At 36.3% G+C, this 14256-nt stretch overlaps 1 protein-coding gene across 1 annotated transcript; it reads left to right on the forward strand.

Annotated features, from left to right (window-relative positions):
• The first annotated feature begins 243 nt into the window (after positions 1-243).
• LOC114645413 (extracellular calcium-sensing receptor-like) lies at positions 244-8993 on the forward strand. Its single transcript, XM_028793270.2, has 6 exons — positions 244-713; positions 2053-2347; positions 3764-4570; positions 4655-4882; positions 7543-7666; positions 7906-8993. The coding sequence occupies exons 1-6, from the start codon at positions 514-516 to the stop codon at positions 8823-8825; spliced, it is 2574 nt and encodes an 857-aa protein (XP_028649103.2). The 5' UTR covers positions 244-513; the 3' UTR covers positions 8826-8993.
• Positions 8994-14256: the final 5263 nt, after the last annotated feature.

Below are 14256 nucleotides of genomic sequence, written 5' to 3' on the forward strand. Positions count from 1 at the left end.
TCAGTGTGATCAAGAATCTTAGGGTAACACATAATTTAGAGGTGCTGGTGACTTGCTTTTACCTTGGGTACTGCAGGTTTTTTCATGGCTTCCAGAATTATGCAGACTATTCAGCAAATTAGGACTGTTATTGCATACTATTATTGTTCCAAGTCTGAAGGTTCAAAATTAAAACATTAAAAAAAAGCTTTCGAGTTAATGGCTTTTTTTGAAAACAACATACAAAAGAAACAGGACAGCATTCATGTCAATAGCTTCATTGAAAAATGAGACATGCAAAGTGCAATTCCTAAGGCACTTCCACTGCAGTTTGTCTCTCAGTAATTATTGTATGATTGCTTTTTCTCCTCAGGCAAACCCCAAGTTTGATTTCTCCGTTGAGAATGGATACTTGCTCTGCTAGAAAATGGGCTCCAAACAAACTTCCTGAATTACTATTGAGAATTACTTCTGAGCATATAAATAACAGCTGTTTTGTATGTGTACACTCATAAAAGTAAACTGAGGTTTGAAATGCTTTTCCTCCCAGTTTTGTCAATTAGTCTGTTAGTACAGGCACAAGAGCCTCTTTGTAGGCGTCACAGAGTATCAGAAATGCCATTGTTCTCCAAGGATGGAGACATTACAATTGGGGGCATTTTTTCACTGCACGACAACTTTGTGACTGTCAAACCTACTTTTAATGACAAACCGGAACCTCTTAATTGTAAAGGGTAAGTAGGAACTGACCTGATTTCAGTAAGATTTAAAGTCAATACATTTTGGTGTTAGAGAGTGTAAAATAAAGCTGTATTGCATGTACCATACAATATCATTTTTTTTGCAGGGAGACTGCTGTATTTATTTAGATAATTATCCACAATGTCTTATGAAATGGGCCATTGAGGCTCTTCTGAAAATAACCTTGTGATTTTAACTCCAGTTCTCCAACCATATTGCCTGAACAAAATAGAAACCATTACTGTAACTTTTTCTTTAAAATGATCTTATTGAACTGTCATATGTTAAAAGATAAATACAATGAATGATTACTTAAAAATGATATCTTGTCCTAGTTATGATACTAGGGTATTTAACTTTTAAATCAATATTGTAATATTGTTAGATTTCTCAGGTGGCAAAGCTAATTTGTCTTAAGCTATTGCTCACATACACAACCTGTTTCTTAAGATGTGTGCTTTATGACCTACTTAGGTATTTAATTAAATGAAAACCAGGGCTTCAGCAAAAGTAGTTTAAATACATTCAGTTTGAAGAGTTTGTCTGTCACTCTGTTCTATCCAGGGTTAGTTCTTTTCCAGATACACTACAGCTGCTTGCAAAAGTAAAGCATATTATACAGTATCATGTGGGTTAAATGCATGGGTGGTCAAATGTGCAGTTGTTGTGAATCATTTTAAACTACAATACAGAAAACCTTTATAAAATAAGATATAAGTATTTTAGGCTTTCAAAACCTTTTCTGATACAAGAATTCATCCATTCGTTTATAAGTGACTTGCAGTGCATGTGCTACAGTACAGTGCAGTACAGCTCAAGGTTCATTTCTAGGATGGGGTAATTTCTATGTGGATTGTTGAATTCAGTTTATTTTAGTTTATTCATGTACAGTCACCTCTAAAGACAATATCACATATCCACTTTTAAAACTGTAAGAGGAAAGTAAATTTTAAAAAGTTACATTTATTTACATAAGAAACTGTTACAGTCTCTCCATGTCCTTGTGGGATTGTTAATTTGATTAGAATTCCCCTTCACAGTTGGAATAAAAACTGTCAGGTCAATTAGCTTTACTTAAATGTGGCAGTGTGTGTGTCTGTGTCTTATATTACTTGTCTACGTTCTTTGATAAAATTATATCACATCCTGGATATTTTCTCTGTCCTTTTACTGTTACAGACAGGATCTAGCTTCATGCAGCCCTGAAATAAATAAAGGTTATAATGAAATTGATGGAAGGGTGAATAACAAGTGAAATAATATTTGAAAAATGAATTTGTTAGTGTAGTTACAAAAAAACTTCCTTGTTATGACAATGTATTTTCTTTACAGTTTAAATGTATATGAGTTTCAAACAGTTGCAGCCATAATGTTTTGTCTGGAACAAATAAATAATAATACCGATTTATTGCCTGGTGTTTCTTTGGGATATAAAATATATGATTCCTGTAGTTCTATGCCTATGGCTATGAGCGCAGCAATGGCTTTAGTAAATGGCAATGAAGAAACAGTCTATTTAAACAGAACCTGCAGCAAAACATCTACCGCTGAAGCTATTATAGGACTGTCAGATTCATCAACAACAAGAGGTGTAGCTGCAACTATTGGATCTTTTCAAATACCCCTCGTAAGTAATTATGAACTCTTTCTAAATATTTTTTGGTGTGTACAAATACAAAATTCTACAAAAAGCCTGTTTAACCAAGGAATAAAAATATAGCTATCCTAATTTAACAATATAAATTAATTTGAGAAAAATAAAGCAGCATGGTACTGCATCGCAAGTGCAACTGACTTGAACCTCCAGGGAATTGCCTGTGTGGGGTATGCCTGTTCCCCAGATGCTTGTGTGTTTTTCCACCAATGATTCCATTTTACTTGTTATGTGCGAAAAACATTTCAGTTATGAGGAGTATTGATTTAACTGCTGTCTTGTAAGGTTGAAAGGTTAAGGGCAGACTATTTCCTTGAATCTGATTCTGCTGGACAGGCTCTAGCCCCAGTGACTCTTTAATGAAATTAACAGTCTGGATGGCTGAGTAAAAAAATGTTTTAGAACTGGGCTGTATTTAGCTTGTTTTAATTACGTAAGTAGTAGTATTTTTGTTCACTCTCCAATCCCCCCCCCCCCCCCCCCTAGGTTTTTTTTACTAATTTGTTATTCTCACTTAATCTGTCTCTCTCTTCTTTATACAATTATAATGTCAATCTAAGCATAAAATTGTTTAAAATAAAAACACTTTATAAAATGATTGAGATTACAGCAATTCCTCCAGTCCAATTATACTATTCCAGAGACACCATAAATTAAATGCAGGGTTGGGTCAATCAGACAGTTGCCCATATTCTGTTGCTGTTGTGACCAACGAGAACTCTCACACAAGTCCTCTTGGACAATTTTAGGAAAGGGGTAGCAATCTTGTTAGTATTTTTTAACATCATTTCAGAAGGACTGTTGCACAAAGCAAAGGTTGGTACACTAATAACACTGTGGGTTAGCCAATGTTTGCAGAGAAATTCAAAACTCTAAATCATTTACAAAACTAGTCAAACACAGACTCCAAAATCTTAGTTTTATTTGACCCAAGAAACTAAGTCTCTTGTGAGAATTTTCTTTTATTTATAATAAAGTTTGGTCACCATCTTAAGCATGATGCTATCTTAAGTGACATGGCTGCCATGATGTCACATTGCATGTGCATCATGTGCCTAGCAGCCATGTAGCATCTTAGTGAACGATCACAGAAAATGGCAGTACCTATAAAAACAGGAATTAAAAGTGGTGGTGCCAACGCAAACAAATACAAAAGTTGGTGGCACCCATAAGAAAGTTAAGTAGAAAATTGTACTTAATGGTGCTATCATAAAGGTTAAAGTATAAAAAAATAAAAAATAAAAGGAAAGCAATTCTGACTACTTCGTTTAAGGTATCCTGCTTCTAAAGCTGGCTAGCAAATTGTGATAAAGTGGTCAGTGGGATGCTCTGCAGTCAATATTGTACTTATTAGTAAATATTATGTTTGCTTCTTTATCATGTCTACAGATAAGTCACACGGCTACCTGTGCGTGTCTTAGTAACAGAAAGGAGTATCCATCCTTTTTCAGGACAATACCAAGTGATTTCTTTCAAAGCAGAACTTTAGCTAAACTTGTCAAACACTTTGGTTGGAAATGGATTGGAGCCATAAGAAGTGACAATGATTATGGGAATGGAGGAATGGCTACATTTTTGCAAGAAGCCCAAAATGAGGGGATTTGTGTGGAGTTTTCAGAATCCATTTATAGGACATATCCAAGAGAAAAATTTCTAAAAACTGTAGACGTTATTAAGAAATCTTCAGCAAAGGTTATTGTGGCCTTTAGCTCCTCTGCTGATTTAGCAATTCTCGTAAAGGAGCTCCTGATTCAGAATGTTACTGGCTTACAGTGGATTGGAAGTGAATCTTGGGTTTCTAGTGTAAACTTAGCCAAACCGGTAAATTATAGGGTTCTTGGTGGGGCAATTGGATTCATCATCAGCAGTGCAGTAATCCCAGGTTTAAAAGAATTTTTCTTGAATATCAATCCATCCAAATCACCTGGCTGGAATGAGCTGTGGGAAAATATCTTTAACTGCACCTTTGCTACTCAGGATAAGGCTGCAAACATTAATCCATGTACAGGATCTGAAAGTCTTCAAGGTATAAATCATGTCTTTATGTATTTATCGGAATTGAGGATTATCAACAATGTTTACAAAGCAGTTTATTCCATTGCGTATGCCCTTCATGATCTCTTGATGTGCCGGGATGGCCAAGGTCCCTTTGCTAATAAAACCTGCGCTAACCAAAAGAACATTCAGCCATGGCAGGTAAAGTAGATTAATGCATAAAGGAGATTTAATATTGATTGTTAAACTCCTGAATGCTCACAGCACATTTATCTTAATTTTTAGCTGCTCCATTATATGAATAAAGTACATTTTATAACAAAGAGTGGAGAAAATGTCTACTTTGATGAAAATGGGGATTCAGTTGCAAGATATGAGTTAGTAAACTGGCAGCTGACTGAAGATGGCACTGTAAAATACATCACAGTTGGTCTCTATGATGCTTCTTTGCCTGAAGGACAGCAGTTCAAAATCAACAACAGCATTATTGTTTGGGCAGAAGAAAAACATCAAGTAAGTTCAAACTGTATATTCATATATTAGATAACAGTTATTCAAAAGTACAAATAAATCAGTGTAAATAATGTTTTTAGTAAATTTCCATTGTCTGTAATATCATGGTGACATGGTGATTAGCCATGCTTCCCCACAAACTCAGGTAACTAGGCTGGAATCTCAGCCCAGCCACTATCAAAGTGGAATTTGTATGTCTTTCCAGTGTCTGTTTGGGCGTTTCTTTGGATATTCTGTTTCCTCTTGCACGTTCCATACATGAATTTCTTAGATAGTTTAGTTGGTTGGCACATATGCTCTACAAGTACTGACACCATTCTAAGAATTGATTTTTACTTTGCTTCCAATACAGTCACAATAAGTGCACGCCACCAAAAAAAATTGGATTAAACATTGGAAAATGCATGGATAGATGGTACATTATAGGGTAAAGGCCAAAAATCCTGGTAGTTTATCTATTCTATTTAAATTCTGCCAGAATTTATGTCTTAAATTGAGTAGGATTATTTTAACAGACTTCTTGGAAACAACATTAGTAAAATAATCTACCTGCTATCTATGGAAGTTAAATACACAACGTAACAAGGTCTTGTTTCTTGTGTTGACATTAAATTAACGCTAATAGTTCTTTTAGCTGATGTTTGTATAGAAGCAACTTACAGTTCTATTATTTTGGTGTGTTATGGTATACAAAGTATATGACCCAATTTAGTGTTATCCCGGCAGCATAGGCCATAAGACAGGCATTACAAAGTCTGACCAAATACATTCTAAACAACAACACAGGTTTTTAGAATGTGGAATGAAAATCAATGCACCCAATGTACATAAAACATCCACGAAGGCACAAGGAGAATGAGAAACTGCATGCAGCCAGAGATTAGGTGTGGACTTTGAACCCAGGATGATTCATATGGGAGTGAGCAGCACAGACCTGTGCATCCCTCAAAATATGTTTTGTTTAATTTAATCAGCAAGAGCATGGTTGAGGTGCCAAAAACAAATGAAAGCTCTAGAGTAGACTACAGTGGCAATTGTTTTGTTCTTACACTGCCAAAGCTTCAGTGTCTTTTGATACAGTGCATTATTCTGTTCTCATTTATTGCCATGAGTTATATTTAGTCTTTAAAAACATGACTTTGATGTAGTTTGAGCCTTAGCTAACTTGCAGCAATTACTGACTATAGGCAGCCAAAAATCAGTGCATGCCCATGCTACATAAGCCATTCTGCAGGGCTCAGTACTTGGGTCCACTCTTGTTTCTTACTTTTGTTACTTCTTACTTCCTCTCCTATTGGGTGATATTATTTGACTGTGTTTATTGAGATTCCATTTTATGCTGATGACATTTAGATTAATCTTACGATGAATCCTACTTTTTACTGTCAACTCCCCAGCTGATTGAATTGGTCAAATTAGTTCTTGGTTATGACTCAACGATGTAAAACTTAATCGAAACAAGACAGAGGTTTTGCTCATAGCTCTAAGACTGTTTGTATATCTGCTGGCAATTTTTTTATTGATGTAAATGGCCGCACCAAATTTTGTTCCTTAGACGTTAGAAGCCTTAGTGTCATTTGAGATTCTGACTTGTCATGAAGAATAACCAGTTGAGAAACAGTTTGTAAATTAGGCCTAATTCATTCTTTTGGTACTTACTGACTTTATTATTGTAATGCTCTACCTACTATGATTTTTGTTGCCTTGAGTAAATTGCTCATCAAATTACAGCATTCTGCAGCTAGGATTTTAAAAGACACAAAACATCAACCTTAATAAAAAGATAAGTATCTGTTTGTCCCTCCAGTTGCTGTGTTTCTGTCATTTCAGTAGATGTTGCATCACAATCATTAACACTGTTTTTACTAACCCCATACCAACTGGCATTAACACTAGAATTACCAGAGCCTACGAAAAAACTCGTATATCCGGCCCACCTTAAATCGCTTCTTAAATCTATTCACACCTCTCCGCCAGCATCCTTTGTCCTCTAAATGTGCTGATAAAAGACAAGATGCCAGCAGCCGGCTTTTCCATCCCCCCACCGACTTAGAACGTGAGCGAAGTTTTCCCAGCTCACGCCTTGATTGATTATGTGGGAGTGAAGTGGAGTTTTACAGTGGAAATAAGACATCATTATTCTAAAGTAATCTGTGTAAACACATTGTTAAAACAGAAACGTTGTCATATTTTAGTAATAAATGTTACAAAATGTAGTAGGCATATAACAGAGACATATGTTTTGCATGGTGCACTGCAAATGTTAACGCTGAGGTGAGGGTTAGACTTAGGGTTAGATTTCAAACTGCCTTAGAAGGGTAACGCAGCTAGTCTGGGACATAAAACTGCTTCACACATATCTTGGCAGTGATTTTTTTTATGACTGCTGGAAGCTTCCCATAAATCTAAACCGACCAAATTAATTAACCAAGTGGCAAGATGCTCCGTATGGGAAGTTAGATATGGCCAAAATCTATATATTAAAAGTTCAAGAGACTGCTTTAGTAATAATGATCTTTGCTTCTGGATTGTTGCTTTCAGGGCAAATACAGTGGTCTCTTTGCAGCATACCATAGATTTTACATTTAACCAGATAGCAAAATATCAATGCATTAATTTAAAGAAATGTTACTGAGATTGCATATCTGGTCTTCTTCAAGATTCCAGTGTCAGTCTGCAGTGAAAGCTGCCATCCTGGCACACGTAAAGCTGCTCAGAAGGGAAGACCAAACTGCTGCTTTGATTGCATACCTTGTGCAGACGGAGAAATTAGTAATACAACAGGTAAAATAAAGCATCAATTAAATTAACAACAAGCTGTACAGATTTTTATTTTTTAATATTTTTTATATTTAAAGTGCTCCCATTGTACCATTTTAAATTAAGTTTCACCCCACAACCCTTGGATAAAACAAATTTATGAATGTATAAATATATTAATTTATATAATAATTAAGTGACTTTTATGATTAAAGTAATTAGTGAGTATGTTAAAATTAAAAATGGCCTTTTTCATTTTTCAGATTCTGTTGACTGCCTGATGTGTCCTGTAGAATACAAATCAAATTATTTAAGAGACCTCTGCATTTTAAAAGACACTGAATTCTTGGCTTATGAAGAAATCATGGGTGAAATCCTTGCATTGTTCTCACTGTTTGGTGCTTGTGTAACTCTCGGTATTGCTGCAGTATTTTTTATTCACAAAGACACCCCTATAGTCAGAGCAAACAACTCTGAGCTAAGTTTTTTATTGTTATTTTCATTAACTCTTTGTTTCTTGTGTTCTCTTACTTTCATTGGTCGTCCCACTGACTGGTCTTGCCTGCTACGCCACACAGCCTTTGGAATCACCTTTGTTCTTTGTATATCTTGTGTTTTAGGAAAGACAATAGTAGTGCTAATGGCTTTCAGGGCTACACTGCCAGGAAGTAATGTTATGAAATGGTTTGGACCAGTTCAGCAGAGACTCAGTGTTTTTGCCTTTACATCTGTACAAATTCTAATATGCACTCTTTGGCTAACTATAGTGCCTCCTTTCCCATATAAAAATCTGAAATCTTCTACAGAAAAAATTATTTTAGAATGTGACCTAGGATCTGTGGTTGCATTTTATGCTGTCCTAGGATATATAGGTTTTCTTTCCATTATATGTTTTGTGCTTGCTTTTTTTGCACGTAAATTACCAGACAATTTTAATGAAGCTAAATTCATCACATTCAGCATGCTGATATTCTGCGCTGTTTGGATCACTTTTATTCCTGCTTATGTCAGCTCACCTGGAAAATATACTGTAGCTGTAGAAATATTTGCAATTTTAGCATCAAGCTTTGCATTGCTTTTTTGTATTTTTATTCCAAAATGTTATATCATATTATTAAAACCAGAGAATAATACAAAGAAACACTTAATGGGTAAGAATCAACTAAATAATTTTCAGTTATAAAGACAACAACAGAGCATGAAAAAAATGTTTGACAAAAATCCTTGCTGGAAATATATGACTAAATATATTTATGTAAGGGCATAAGTAATTTTGCAACAGCTGTTTGAAATGAATGTACCTTTGTAATTGGTTCAAAGTAAGTTAATGTATGAAATAAAATATATGCATTGATCCAAAAGAAATCCATCTATCCATTATCCAACCCGCTATATCCTAAGTACAGGGTCACGGGGGTCTGCTAGAGCCAATTCCAGCCAACATAGGCCGCAAGGCAGGAAACAAACCCCGGACAGGGCGTCAGCCCACCGCAGGGCACACACACACACCCACATACCAAGCACACACTAGGGACAATTTAGAATCGCCAATCCACCTAACCTGCATGTCTTTGGACTGTGGGAGGAAACCGGAGGACCCGGAGGAAACCCACGCAGACACGGGGAGAACATGCAAACTCCACGCAGCGAGGACCCAGGAAGCAAACCCAGGTCTCCTAATTGCGAGGCAGACTGCTACCGTTGCGCCACCGTGCCACCCTCCAAAAGAAATACTGTAAATGTATGAAATATCATTTAGTTGCCTTGCGCCCTGTGTTGGCTGGGATTGGCTCCAGCAGACCCCCGTGACCCTGTGTTAGGATATAGCGGGTTGGACAGAGGGAGAGAGAGGGAATATCATTTAGTCATTGGTTGCAATAAGTTAATGAATTAAATAAAATTTATCTGTCTATCCTTTCAACCTGCTTGTTAAACTGTAGGGTCATGGAAAGTCAGATCCGTTCATGCTATCAGGCATAAAACAGAATCTAATACTGGTTGAGGAGCTAGTCTATCACTGAATGTTATCACATATTTATGTCAAGTTAATTACTGATTAGCTTCTCTTTGGGAAGAAACCAGTGTAACCGATGTGGAGCAAATATGCAAATTCTATGCTAACCAGACCAAGAATTAAAATGTAGATCACAGGTGAACTAAACCAATATAAAACAGAGAATTGGTCTTACTGACAATGCACATGGATTAAAACACTTTTATGACCAGAAACATAATTCTGCATTTTCCCACTCAAATATGAGCTTTTCATCAATGAACATGCCAAAACCTGACTCTTGGTTAAGCTGTTGAGCCTACCGCCAGAAAATAAACCTCTGCACTGTTTGAGGCACTACAGTAATGACTAAACTGTTGCACACATATTAATACAACTATCCCAGTAGGTTCTGGATAAGTATCAGTCAGGCTTCATATCAAATCATAATACAAATCCTGCATAGGTTAAAGTAGTTAATGACTTATAGTTTAATGCTGATTCAAATAATACATCACTTCTTGTGTTTTTAGATTCAAGCACAGTATTTGATACCATTGATCATAGCATTTTTATTGGCTGCCTTAGACAGTGGGTTGGCTTTTCTGGTATTGCCTTGTGTTCTACATTTCAATCACATAATGCCTAATTTCAAATCCATTGTGGCATCATACAGAGCCAGAATTATGAAAATTGTGTCCAAATACTTATGGACGTAACTGTACATTTTTACATCACAGGAAGAAAATTATTTGTCAGTTGTAATGATTACACATTAGAGATCCATGGTATTATGTAAGGTGTGGTACAAGGATCTATTTTGGGTCCCTTATTATTGCCAATGTATATTCTTACATTTAGTGGGACATCTGAGCACCAACTAGCAAGGAGCTATGCCTCAGACAGGGAGCAGTGTCATGTCTCAAAATTGTCCAAAATGTTACTGCCTGCAAGCACTGGCAGAACAGGCTTATTTTTTATGCCCTTCTGTAAAGATATTACTGTTACGTTCACATTACAAGCCTCGTTACTCAAATCCAATTTTTTGCTCAGATCATATTTGCCTATCTTGACAGTTCACATTCATAAGTACAGGTTACCTGTATCTAACTATAATTTGAATGCATCTGTCCTCTAAACGGTACTTATGTGCACATTTATATGTCTGTGTATGAGTCATCTGTGCCATCAACAACAAAAGTCATATTTGAGAGATGACTCACGGCATTTAAACTGACAAAATGGACGCACTAGAAGCTAATGTATGCATTGCATTTTGCTCTAGAGGATGACAAACATTTCATCATCTGTCAAAAAAACAAAAAAGCCAGATGGCTAGCTTTTGCTGTTTTCGCAGCTACTGTATTGCTGGCGCTGCTACAATAAGAGATGTATGGGCATGAGAAAGTAGTTCCCTCCCATTTTTATTTTATCACACTGCTGGTGCTGGCTGATAACAACAACGGTCAGCCCATGCATATAAGCAAAAAACACAAGAATTCTGATCTGACCATTCTTATTCATGTCGCATGGTCAAGAATCGGATACATATCCAGTCTAGGGCCACATATGAAAGTGACTTAAATCTGATTTGAAGAAATATTGGATTTCTGTGTCTACACAACCCTGAAAACATCAGATTTCTGTCACATTAAGGTAAAAATAGAATTTGATTCACTTCAGCCTGGTGATGCGAACATAGTCAAAATGTTCACCAACAGCAATAAAAGCCTCTCAATCCTGAATTTAACTGTAAAAACACTGTACACCTTAATAAATGTTCATATATTAAATACACAGCCAAAAAAAGACAATTGGTGATCAAACAATTCGAGTACATTTCTGAAATCAGAATGAAAAAGTACTTTGAAAACACCCCTAAGCTGTTCTGGACATTGTTGACCAGAGTAATTAATCAATTCATCAATCAACTAATTCTTCTACTCCACAATGTTTAAGAGAATAGTTAGCTGGTGTTTATAAGTTTACCATATACATAGTCTGATTGCTTTGTTTCAAATCAGGGGATTGATTACATATTGTAAAGAGCACAGAAACAAATATAAAGTTTTGGGAGAACCACCCCATATTTTCTTATATAATTTGCTACCATGGCTGACCATTTGTCTGTCAAGGATTTTAAATCACCTGTAGCTTGTAAACCGTTTGAACTATTGACCTGACCTACCGTTACTGGTATTGCAATAACACAATAAATTGACTGAGCAAACTAGAGTAGCTATCAAAGACTGAGTCAAACAGTGACTGATTTGGAGAGTGGAGTGTTCAGGTTTTATAGGTGCAGGACAGGAAGAGGTCTGTAGGAGGACGTGGTTTATCAGTGAAAAAGGGTGGACTTCTAGTTGGGCTTTCCTTCTGGTGGTCTGTAGAAGAGGGCAAAAAGGAATTAGTACCATTCATCAACCCTTACATGCGTGTGTGACAATTCTTTGTTTCAATTTCCTGTTAGTTCAGTTGTGTTTTACACAGCAAACTTTCAAACGAACTAAACATATCAATAAACATCCCTAGGGCATGTAGAGGACTTCTTTCATTGGGCAGAAACACTTTTTCCCAGGAAAAAATATCATCATCCATAAATATGTGGTTTATTTACCAAACACAACCCTATGAACAAAACACCCATTATCGAAAAACTGGACGACTACTTAAATGTTATGCGCTACTATGCATGGTATGAAAAGGACACATTTCAAATCGGATTGTGTACAAAAGGAGGCAAACTCTTTCGAGAGCATACACTGAAGTAATTCAGTTTTACTTTACTTCAGATGTACAGTACCGGATATTTGATAAGGTGCAGCAACTTTTAGCATGCAATGTCATGCCACACCAGCAGTTCTTTCAATGTTTTTGCGCCCATTTCACCAGCTACAAATCTGGGTGTCAAGTTAGACTCCCATCTGTCATTTGATACACATGTCCATCACCTTTGTAAAACTGCATTCCTTCATCTCTGAAACATTGCCAAACTCCGTCCCTACCTTTCCCTCTGTGATGCAGGCTGGATTATTGTAATGCACTCCTCATCGGGATCCCCAGCAAGAGCCTTCAAAAGCTCCAACAAATTCAAAATAGTGCTGCAAGAACCCTGATGAAGGTGCGGAAATATGAACAGATTTCACAAATCCTTCGGTCATTCATTGGCTCCATATTCACCTCCGTATTGAATATAAACTCTGTTTGTTTACTCAACAGTGTATCCATGAAAATGCTCCACAATATCTTAAGGAACTCCTTATACTACAGTCCACTACAAGAAACCTCCGTTTTGCAAATACCTACCGCCTTTGCCCCCTGAGACTAAACTTCATACAATGGGTGACCGAGCCTTTGCAGCCGCTGCTCCACGGCTCTGGAATGCCCTACCAGAGAGCCTAAGAACACAGCAGATTGTGGGCTGTTTTTAAAAACAGCTAAAGACTTTTCTATTTAGGAAAACTTATTAACAAGAATGCTATTAATTATTGTTGTTTTATCTCTGTTTTTATCTTGCTTTGCCTTTGTTTAAACTTTTTATGTAGCACTTTTGAGATTTACTACTAATGTAAAGTGCCCCTATAAATAAAATGCATTATTATTATTATTATTATTAGCTAATGGCACCTGGGAGCCCAGTAACATGAATGGGCCTAAGAAAAATTATGTAATTTTGCAACCATGCTCACAAAGCTGTAACATGCATCCCAGTCGCACATGCAGAGTTTGATCACTGTAGATGACTTGATTAGGGCATGGACAGTCCTAACCAAGTTGTACAGAACAAATACTTAAGGAATTCCTTATGGGGCAAATTTTTACTTTGACCTGTTTCTGTCCTTTGTGTATGTCCCGTTGCAGTGTTTCTAATGCTTTATACATACTTGTTTTATCACCTGGACGATCTTTTGGCAATGTGTAAATTCATTGTGAATATATTTAATTTATATAATTTTATTTTTCCATGATGATTATATTAAGTAAATAAATTAAATCATGCATCAAGATTCCCACACATTATGTATTTGCTGATATATTGAGTTCTATTGTTCTTCAGTCACTAGGATCCTTTCCTTCCTTTTTTGTTTCTTCTTGCTTCTCCTTATAACAAATTGAAACAGAGAAAATGTCTCAATGAAAATAAAGCTAGCTGTAACCTTAGAAAACTGAGTCTTTCAACCTTTAAAAGAAGATAGAGATATTAATTTATACATTTGTAATTATTAAGTCTAAATTATTTAAGTAAATTTAACAACTTACATATAAAATGTTATACTATCAGGGACAGAATAATGAATGGTCTAACCTAGTCTGCTGCCTAGGGGTCACGATAGACTGTAGAGTCCAAGTTGGGAGGAAAACAGTAACTGAATTAATTTCTTACTATCATTGTTTGCAGGAATAAACTCGGGGAAAAACCCTACCGCTTGCACTCTGTGCTACAATGTCAAGCTTCGAACTGTAAAGGGCGAGAGTAGGAGAGAGCAAGAGACAGAAGCAATGTAAGTGGTCCATGATGCATCCCCTGTGAATCTGTCCAATCACATGATCATACTAGCTCTTGGCCACCCTGCACCGATGCAAACAAGAAAGGTGCGCTGGAGGAAAGTTATTAATTAAA

Source organism: Erpetoichthys calabaricus, chromosome 2 (genome assembly GCF_900747795.2).
Source record: "Erpetoichthys calabaricus chromosome 2, fErpCal1.3, whole genome shotgun sequence".
Classification (NCBI taxonomy): domain Eukaryota; kingdom Metazoa; phylum Chordata; class Cladistia; order Polypteriformes; family Polypteridae; genus Erpetoichthys; species Erpetoichthys calabaricus.